This window comes from Cebus imitator, unplaced genomic scaffold (genome assembly GCF_001604975.1).
Source record: "Cebus imitator isolate Cc_AM_T3 unplaced genomic scaffold, Cebus_imitator-1.0 Scaffold1, whole genome shotgun sequence".
NCBI classification, from domain to species: Eukaryota; Metazoa; Chordata; class Mammalia; order Primates; family Cebidae; genus Cebus; species Cebus imitator.
Genome location: NW_016107316.1, coordinates 17,402,683 through 17,413,495, shown reverse-complemented (window position 1 = coordinate 17,413,495; position 10,813 = coordinate 17,402,683). Strand labels below are relative to the sequence as shown.

The following is a 10,813-nucleotide window of genomic DNA, read 5'->3' as shown; positions in this document are numbered from 1 at the left end:
TATCTTCAAAAAGATAACCTCTGTAAAAATGAACATAAATGAGAAAACACAAGCACGGAGCTTATCTAAAGTGATAGTTGGCAGAGAAGAGGGAGGGAACAGGTCAGCTCCCCAGGTCTAAGCAGCCTGCGCAGCGTCTCGCACGAGGCGGGATCTGCTCCATCAACCTTCCCGGATGGATCAAGCTCCGCTTCCGCCGCAGATATTCGCTGTATGTGAGAGCGCCGGGCATCAGGCGCAGAGTACTGCCGGGGCCTCCCTCGCGCGCATGCTCCTGTGAAGAGGTGGAGACCGGAAGGGTGGGGGCGTGGCGAGGCACCGCAGACCGCCGGCTCGCTCTCTCAGCGGCCCGGCTGTGGAGGCGGGGACGCGCCCGCGCTCGTTCGCGCGGCCTGGTGCGTACAGTAGTGACGGCCGCGCGGGAGCGGTCACATGACCATAGCGGTAGCCTGTACAGTAAGAACCCAATATGGCAGCGGCGGTAGCAGTGGCAACGGCAGTAGGAGGACCGGCCGCCCCATAGACCCCCCCGCGCACCACCCCCGCCGCTTCCTCTGCTTGGGTGCCCCTCCGGCCTGACTTCCCCTTTCTCCCACCTTTCCCGGCACCGCGGGAAAAGCAGCGCAGGGCAGAGCAGGCAGGGAGGGCGGCCGGAGCCCGGACACGGGAGCCTCCCAGTCAGTTCAAGACCCGACATGAGGGAAAAGGGACGTAGGAAGAAGGGCAGGACCTGGGCGGAGGCCGCCAAGACGGTAAGGGGGAGGGAGCGAAGGGGAAGGCCGGGAGGATTTTGTTGCTTGTCGCCCGCCAGTCGCAGGGGAAGGGAGGCCACTGGCTCAGCGACCCGGTGGAGGGGGCACAAAACCGCGCGTAGAGGACGGCGGTTAGTGTCGGGGTTGCGATCCCTGTGGGAATGGAGGCGCCTGGCGGAACGTGAGCGCCGCGGGGCCATGGCTTCTCTCCGCGTCTGCGGCGAGTCCTCTCGGTGTTTTGAGGCTGTCTCTTGGGGTCACGTCGCTATCACCTCCGCTCTGTGGTAGCCCCCGCCCCGGACGGGGAAGTCTGTGGTGCTTGCACGGTAGCCGGTTCTTCTCCCTTGTGCGGCTGGAGAGCCCCCATTGGATGCAGATAGGAGAAGGCTCGTGCGTGCATCCAGCCCCGGAAAGGAGATGGGAGCGCTGGAGCGGGATAGAATTTACCCGTTACGGCGGACATGCCGCCTGACTTCGGGGACCCTGTTTGTCTGGCTCCCGGAGCGGACGTGAGATCACGAGGCTTTTGTTTTTGTTTGGTATTGGAGCCGAAAGTGCAGGAGGTGTTTAGAAACGAAGTAACAGGTGGGACTTGTAGAATTTTTTTTTTTTCCTGTTTCCGTAGAGACCTACTCTGAACAAGGCAGCAATGCATGGTGGGACGTGTAGTTTACCCGGCGTTCACTTTTCCCTAGCCAAAGTGATGGTGGCTTAACGAAGTTGTAATTAGTGGGTAAAACAGTTTTTTCCCCTTAATTCCGTTATGACGAAATTTGGAAGTAGGTTTTAAAAAGTGGAATATTGAGGATTAGTGAGAACCTTTACCATATTTTAAGAAAAATTAAAAGCATGTTGTATGCAGAAATGAAATGGTAGGAGATAGTGAAGTTCATTGCATCGTTGGGGTGCCGCAGAAAAGTAATAGGACATTAAACAGCAGCATTTTAATAGTGGAAAGTGAAGGGTATTCGTCCCTTTAGTGGTGAATCATGGCAGTAATAATTGGACAACATAGAGAGCCCTTCTTAGTGAGCCCTTATTATATGTCATATGGCTTATTTTTTAATGAGTTTTTAAAAATATAAAAGTAATGTTTACTGTGGGGAAATTTGGAAAGTTATAGAAAGGTATAAATAAGACAATTTAAAAAAATCACATTTCACCCCTCGGCTGTATCTGCTAATATTTGGTATATTACAATCTATCTATTCTCTTTTCTGTATTTCCCCAAATCTAGGTCATACTGTTTATTGGGACTTGTGCATTTGTTTGTAAACTTTGTGCATTTGTTTTGTAAACCTTATGCATTAGGAGGTTGATTGGTCTTCAATTTGTATTTCTCTTAGTTGGAAATGTAAAAAAGTTAAGAAATAATAGCACTTTTTTACTTACTGAGTGTTTTCACTTACAATGTATCTTCGTATAGCTTCCTGTGTTAGTATTTTCCCTCTAAAAGATAAGACTCTAGAAATACTTTTTTTTGATGGAGAAGGCTGCTTCTCACAGAAGGCTATTTTACTCTCTTCTTTGGTGGATACCTCAAGACTTCTTTCTGTTAAAGAAGTATGATGAATTTTAATTATAGGTAAGCAGACCTGAGCCCTAATTTATGGCAATTGATTTTAAGTTTCTAGGGTCTTTAAAATTGTTCTTTTAATTAAAAAAAATATTTTATAGAGACAAGGATTTGTTTTGTTGCCCAGGCTGGGCTGGTCTCGAACTCCTGGGCTCAAGCAGTCCTCCTGCCTTGACTGCTCAAATCACTAATATTACAGAAGTTTCTGGAATCTTAAGAGTGTTTTCTGATTTATGATCCCTTTGATAAAATCTAGCCATTGGGAGATTGTGACAAATAGGAAAAATTATTCTGCATCTACTTAGCTTCTCTTATATTAGACTATTTGCTCATTTCATGCCCTAACTAGCTATGTGAAAAAATAGTATTTAAAAGTTGGAAAGACTACTTTGATTAGTAGAGTTCCTGAGGGGACCAGTATATTAGTAGCTTGGTGTTTTTCTTTGATTCTGGCAAATACATAAATCCCCAGTCTCAGTGAAAATGTGTTTTAGAAAGAGAATAACGACGCTAAAGTTTTTCTTTGTCTAGTAGCCAAAATCTAGAAAACACTAATGTTTTGGGTTATTTTATTACCTATATGTGAGGGGATTAAACTAAATCTCAGAGTTCAAAATATTTCTGTCTTTAGGAGAAATAGATGAAAATGAAAGGATGGGGCAAAGATACATCTGTAATATTTCAGACTGCAGAATAATGAAATCAGAAAATTAGTGATTTGACAAATGGAAGTAACTTTGACCTAAACAAGAATGCTAGTATTTAGGATCAAGAGGAATAGGAAAAGAGGTTTTAAGGCTTAAACTTATTTCTTAGGCATTAGGATGTCAAGTGATCTATAAACAGTTTCATCAAGAAAGCAAGTGTCTGTTTTCTATTTCATGTGTTCTTGGTACCTCCATTGTAGAGCTATTATGTTTTAGAGAGTACTATTAAAATCAGGTTGTTTTCCTAACCAATAATATAGCAACAGATATATTCAACACATTAAATGTATATATGTGATACTGGGATGATACGGGGTGTGTGTGTGTGTGTGTGTGTGTGTGTGTGTGTATGTATAGGAGAGCTACATGATTTGAGGTAAGATTACTATAAACTAAGAAAGCAAAATAATAAGATTCATAATTATTATTATCACTTTATTTATTTATTGAGAATGGGTTTTGCTGTGTTACCCAGGCAGTAGTGCAGTGGCTTCACCTGTATGATCGTGGTATACTATAGCCTTGAACTTTTGGGCTCAGGCGATCATCCTGCCTGAGCTTCCCAAGTAGCTGGGACTACAGGCATGTGTCACTGGTCTGGCTTCATAATTATTATATTAGATGATGCCAAATGGCTGATAAAATGAACTTAAATGTATACACTCGCCCCAGTAACTAAGGACACCAGAGAGAGGTGATGGAGCTGTGATTCAGCTGATCTTGAATCCACATTGACTACACTGCACTGCCTCCCTGTTGATCTTGTTTGTCTTATTTAAATATGCTAGTTACAAAAAACATTATTCTAGTGTTTAGTTAATAGTTTCACGTTTTACTTTTTCTTTTTGTTTTTGAGACAGGATCTTGCTCTGTCGCCCAAGCTGGAGTGCAGTGCCGTAATGGTGGCTCATGGCAACCTCAGCCAACCCCTCAAGCAATCCTCCTGCCTCAGTCTCCTGAGTAGCTGGGACTGCAGGTGTGCGCCACCACTCCCAGCTAATTATTATTATTTTTTTTCTGTAGAGATAGGGTCTCCCTGTGTTGGCTGAGGCTGGTCTCGAACTCCTGGGCTCAAGTGATAGTCCTGCCTCAGCCTCTCAAAGTACTGAGATGATGGATGTGGGCCATCATACTCAGCTGCATGTTTTAAATTTTAAGGACAGTAGTGGTGGTGGTAATGAATGATTTGGGTGAGCTATATATAGTGTAGTGTTTAGTACAGTTTAAATTGAAAAACTTATACCTAACCAGGGATATTGAGAACTATGACATTGACTTTATTTTTTGAGGCAGGGTCTCATTTTGTCACCAGAGCTAAAGTGCAATTTTGTGATCACTGCTCACTGCAACTTCCAGCTCCTGGGCTCAAGGGCTCCTCCCCCCTTGGCCTGTGGAGTAGCTAGTAGTACACACGTGTGCCACCATGTCTAGCTAATTGTGTGTGTGTGTGTGTGTGTATCTCAGTTGCCCAGGCTGGAATGCAGTGGCGTGATCTTGGCTTACTGCAACTTCTGCCTGCTGGGCTCGAGGAGTTGTCCTGGTTGAGCTTCTCAAGTAGTTGGGACTACAGGCATGTGCTGCTATGCCCGGCTGATTTTTTGTATTGATGGGGTTTGCCATGTCTCGCAGGCTGGTCTAGAACTCCTGGACTCAGGTGATTTGTCCACCTCAGCCTCCCAGTGTGATGGGATTATAGGTGTGAGCCACTGCACAGGGCCCACAGCTAATTTTTAAACTTTTTTTTTTTGTAGAGACAGGGTCTCACCAACTTTCCCAGGCTGGTCTCGAACTCCTAGACTCAAGTGATCTGCCTGCCTCGGCCTCCCAGAGTGTTAGGATTACAGGTGTGAGCCACTGCACCTTGCCTGCATTGACTTTAGAGTTATGTTCAAAGTTAGGCTCATTAAAAAGAAAGATGGATTGTCTAAATATTTGATTACATCCTGAGGATTTTAGCAGTTTTTGCAAAGCAGAACTTTGAAAATAGCAGTCTTATTGATCTTGTTTACTTTTTGACTTTTCCTTCCTTACCCATCGCTGGAGAACCATTAAAAGGCAAAAGAGTCCCAAAAGGACAAGTGTATGTGTGTAATGGTAGGTGGAAGAGATGGAGAGGCAGCCTTTAGATACGTTGGGTATTTTTTTGGGAGGAAAGTGATGAAAAATATGAGAAACAAGGTGTGGGTGTTAGAGATGAGGAACATAACCTGTAGTGTAGATCTTTGGAATGTAATTTGTAGACTGAAGAAAAAGTTGTGTTTTTTTTTTTTTTTAAATTTATGTAGGCCTGATTCATTGGTTAATATTTTGAATGTACATAAGATTTTAGTTTTTGTCATTTACCTTATTTAATTTTAGGGAATAGGGTAGAAGATAGAAAATTTCCATTAAAGGGATAACACTGGTAGGCGAATTACTTTGATGTAGGAAGTGTAGAAAATTGAAATATTATTATTTTCTGAGACGGAGTCTCACTCTGTTGCCCAGGTTGGAGTGCAGTGGTGCGATCTTGGCGCACTGCAACCTCCACCTCCCAGATTCAAGCGATTCTTCTGCCCCAGCCTACCAAGTAGCTCAGATTATCACACCTGGCCAATTTTTATTATACAAAGTTTAGAAAGTAAAACTGGGTAGAATGTTGGCTCATGGATTATATAAAAATTAGTGAGAAAGCATTATCAGTGGCATATGCTAAACATTGAGAAACTGAGAGCTAAGCTATGAGGACACAAAGGCCTAAGAATGATAGAATGGACTTTGGGGACTCTGGGTGGGGGAAGGGTGGGAGGGGGATGAGGTGTAAAAGACTAAACATTGGGTACAGTGTGCACTGATCAGGTGATGGGTGCACCAAAATCTCAGAAATCACTAAAGAACTTATCCATGTAACCAAACACTACCTGTTCCCCAAAAAGTATTGGGGGTGGGAAATAACTTACAACCCGCCCCCCCTCCCAGGGTCCAATAAATAGAGACTTCTGGGAAAAAAAAATCTTCCGAGAAACCTTCTGGGCCCAGTCCTTTTTGTTGAGCTAATTCCTTGATAATTTTGTGTATTTCTTCTGTGGAACTTAGTTTGCCTAAGCATCCTCTCTCTACGAGGGTCAATTTTAGTAAATTGTATTTTCATTAACAGTTATCCATATAATATAGATTCTCAAATTTATTTGCCTAAAGCTGTGGAAAATCTCTTAGAATTTAAAATTTTTTCTCTTTATAGTTATTTTTCCCTTATTGATGCTTACTTTGTATATTTGTATTACTATCTTTTTTCTTTATTAATTTTGCTTGTAGTTTTTTTTATGGGGTGTTTTTTGTTTCCTCCAAAGAAAAGGATTTTGTTTATGAATTGTTTTTCTATTCTCTGACCTCATTAGTTCACTTAAGCCTTTACAGTTTAACTCTTAGGCTTTGTTTTGGTTTCCTTTGTTACCTTTCTAGCTATTTGAGTTGGGAATTTATTTACTTTATTTTTTATTTTTTATTTTTTTTAGAAGGAGTCTCAATCTGTCACCCGGGCTGGAGTGCAGTGGCCGATCTCGGCTCACTGCAACCTTTTCTTTCCCAGATTCAAATGATTCTCCTGCCTCAGCCTCCCAAATAGCAGGGATTACAGGTGCTTGCCACATTGCCCAGCTAATTTTTGTATTTTTAGTAGAGCTGGGCTGTCACCATGTTGGCCAGGATGGTCTCGATCTCTTCACATTGTGATCCGCCCACCTCTCCTTCCAAAGTACTGGGATTACAGGCATGAGCCACCGCACCTGGCTTATGTATTTTAATTTTTAATTTTTCTTTTTCCCTTGAGACAGTGTCTTGCATGTTGCCGAGACTGGAGTGCAGTGGTGTGATCTCAGCTCGCTGTAGCTTCTGCCTCCCAGGCTCAAGGGATCCGCTTGCCTCCCAAGTACCTGGAACCACAAGCGCACACTACCATGCCTGGCTAATTTTTGTATTTTTTGTCGAGATGGGGTTTTGCCGCGCTGCTCGAACTGGTCTCAAATTCCGGGGCTCTAGCAATCTGCCTGTCTTGACCTCCTAAAGTGTTTGGATTGCAGGTGTGAGCCGCTGTGCTCTGCTAATTTTTAATTGATGTAGCTCTTTGGTCTTGTGAATTTTCCTCTGATCTCTGCTTTACATTTTTCCCATAGATCTGTATGCAAAATTTTTACTCATTGTTTTTCTGAAATTCTATAATTTATTTCTTGTTTCACCCAAGAGTTTAATACAAAGTTCTTTAGTTAAAAAAAAATTGAGAAACTTATGCATAATTTTCAAAACAACTGTATTTATATTCATGAAATTACTTTCTGCAAGTCTGTTAGTACTAGGTGGCTTGATGTAACACTTTGCTTGACTTATCTTCCTTCTTGCCATATTATTTAAAGTTCTCCTGCATAAATTTTGTTGTTAATTTTGTAATTTTTTCTGTCCTGTTTTTATTTCTCTATCTGGAAAGCAGACAAGCCTCCTAGCTTGTTGAAGGGGGGTGGAAAAAAGCAGAATCTTTTTTGAACACTTAAATTAAAAAATTCTATGAAAGGTGCTGCTGCTGCTGCTGCTACTCCCGCATCTCTTACAGAATTCTGAAAGGCGTTGAGAAAATAACCTCTGATTTGCGAAAGTCCTTGCTGCTTTCCCATCCACAGATTCTATCTACGCTTGAGAGGCTGGACAGTTTTGCTGTCGGTGAAGGGATTTTTTTTTCCCCCCCACTACAAAAGCTGTCTGAAAGGATGCCAGTGTGTGTGGAAGATATAACTAAACTTGCTATCTTTGTCATGTTTACAAAAGAACTCCGAATGCCCCTCTAGTTCTGTATTCTTTCTTTTTACATCTCACAAAGGCCGTCCTCATAGTTTATGGTATTTTATAATTTAGTATTTTTAGTACAGTGTGATTTATTATGTTTTTACTGTTAAAAGGTTATTGAATGTACTAAATTTTAGAATATTAAATATGATTTTAAAACAGTGATACTTGCTTTAAATTTATTTCCTATTCAATATAGGCTCTTTTTTTTTTTTTTTGAGATGGAGTCGCACTCTGTCACCCAGGCTGGAGTGCAATGGCGCGATCTCGGCTCACCGCAACCTCCGCCTCCTGGGTTCAGGCAATTCTCCTGCCTCAGCCTCCCGAGTAGCTGGGACCACAGACACGTGCCACCATGCCCAGCTAATTTTTTGTATTTTTAGTAGAGACGGGGTTTCACCATGTTGACCAGGATGGTCTCGATCTCTTGACCTTGTGATCCACCCGCTTCGGCCTCCCAAAGTGCTGGGATTACAGGCGTGAGCCACCGCGCCCGGCCGGCTCATTTTTTTTTTTAAACAAGTATATAAAGAGTTAATCCTGGATGATTCAATATACTGAAAATGGAGATTAAGTCTGTGTACTGAAATATTAAAAATATTTACCATACTGAAATTAACTGTGTTTGATAGCTTGTTACATATGGCTTTCTGGATTTTTTACCCTGTTTATACAAACAGATATACCTGTATTTTACATGAAATTCTGTAACTTTATGAATATCATGGATATCTTTTCATGTCATTACTTGTATATTTAATATCTGCCTTCTTTTTTTTTTTCTTTTTTCTTTTTTGAGATGGGGTCTTGCTTTGTTGCCCAGGCTGAAGTGCAGTGGCATTCCCAGCTCACTACAGCCTTGACTTCCTGGGCTCAAACTGTCCTACTGCCTCAGCTTTCTGAATAGCCAGGATGACAGGCATGTGCCATCATAACAGGTTGTTATTTTTTTTTTGAGACAGAGTATTGCTCTGTCACCAGGCAGGAGTGCAGTGGTATGATCTCGGCAACCTCCGTCTCCTGGGTTCAAGTGATTCTCCTGCTTCAGCCTCCCAAGTAGCTGGGACTATAGGTGCATGCTACCATGCCCGGCTAATTTTTGTATTTTTAGTAGAGACAGGGTTCACCATGTTGGCCAGGATGGTCTCGATCTTTTGATCTAATTATCCACCCGCCTTGGTCTCCCATAATGCTGGGATTACAGGTGTGAGCCATCGCGCCTGGTCACCCGGTTAATTATTAATAAAAAAAAAATTTTTTTTTTTTAGTACAGATGGGATTCTCACTATGTTCCCTACCCAGGCCGTATTACATCTTCTGAAGATGCATCTGAGCTGTTAGCTGGCATGGTGAATTGAGGCTCTAGTGGAGATTCTGTAGTAAAGAGCTTCTATAAATTCACAAATGCTTCTTTCATCTTAAAGCCTAGGCTGTGCGCAGTGGCTCACACCTGTAATCCCAACACTTTGGGAGGCTGAGGTGGGCAGATCACAAGGCCAAGAGATCAAGACCAGCCTGGCCAACATGGTGAAACCCTGTCTCTACTAAAAATACAAAAATTAGCTGGGTGTGGTGGCGGGCACCTGTAAACCCAGCTACTCAAGAGGCTGAGACAGGAAAATCCCTTGAACCCAGGAGGCAGAGGATGCAGTAAGCTGAGATTGCACCATTGCACTCCAGCCTGGATGACAAGAGCAAAAACCCTGTCTCAAAAACAAAAAAACAAAGGCTTTCTTTTAAAGTGTTTTTACTTGTAGACCTTAACTAAGTTTCTTACATAGGAATGCTAAATCTTTTTTTTTTTTTAAATCTTTTAAAATTGGAGATAAAAGAGATTATTTTTCTCACTTTTTTTTTTTTTTTTTATTATTTTTTTTTTTTTTTTGAGACAGCATTTTACTCTGTTGCCTAGGCTGGAGTAAGTACAGTGATGTGATCTCAGCTCACTGCAGCCTTGACCTCCCAGGCTCAGGTGATCCTTCCACCCCATCCTCTCGAGAAGCTGGGACTACAGGCAGGTGCCACCATGCCTGGCTAATTTTTTGTATTTTTGTAGGGACAGGGTTTCAGCATGTTGCCTTTGGTAGTCTTGAATTCCAGGGCTCAAGCAATCCTCTTGCCTTGGCCTCCCAAAGTGCTAGGATTACGTGTGTGAGCCATTGCTCCCAGCGTGTTCTCACTTTTAAGGGAGGATAATTTGAATAAAACTAGTCAAATATATTAAGTATTGTTTGCCATGAAAACTGGTTGAGTATCTCTGTTTGTGAAAGAAAATTATACTGAGACACACCAAGATATTTGCCTCCGAAGCCTCTCTTGAGTTACATTTGGACGTTGGGAAATGTCTGTGATAATTCCTACATCTGACATTGCTTGACAGAACTAAAATTGGTTAACGGTACAAATGCATGTAGTTAGTTCATCGTGGGCATCTGAGGGCACTGTAAAACTTAACTATAACGTCCTCTGAGTAAGTTGATCATCTTTTGGCAAAAATTATGTTGTGAAAGAGTTTTCATTTGAAAATTTCTTGGCTACTGACATTAACTAGGAGTTGATACTAGAATGGACTTTCATTGAAGTTCACAGCCTGGGATGGCCCATGTCATCTTTAATCTTTAACTCTGATGTTTGAATTATTCAGTAGTTGGCTTAGCCGTATTCGATTTCAAATAAGTGTTCAATGGTGTTAGTGACTTATTTCTAAATGGTACACAACATTTTAAAAGTTTTGCTATTGATTTATAGTGATGAGTTTCCTGTCTGATTTGAGAGGTTCTGACAAATTTTCTAAGAAACAGATGTAACCATGAAATAAATTAGTGTTATGAAAGGTTTTCTTTTTTTGTGTTTTTGTAAGAATGTAAAAAGGGATGGATTACAAGATAAAGATAATAGAAAAATGGTTTTCATACTAAAAGACATAAAAAGACATAATGGAAAAAGAACTTTTTTTTTTTTTTTTT

General features: G+C 41.7%; 1 protein-coding gene and 1 pseudogene across 2 annotated transcripts in view; both read left to right on the top strand.

Moving 5' to 3' along the window:
* The first annotated feature begins 322 nt into the window (after positions 1-322).
* Positions 323-10,813, top strand: part of ASXL2 (ASXL transcriptional regulator 2) — a 160,243-nt gene continuing 149,752 nt past the window's right edge. For both annotated transcript variants that reach the window (XM_017527312.2, XM_017527302.2), the window contains exon 1: positions 323-752. In XM_017527312.2, the coding sequence (XP_017382801.1) occupies positions 696-752 (57 nt within the window). In that variant the 5' untranslated portion in view covers positions 323-695. The remainder of the gene's footprint in view (positions 753-10,813) is intronic.
* Positions 689-10,813, top strand: part of LOC108303495 — a 27,106-nt pseudogene continuing 16,981 nt past the window's right edge.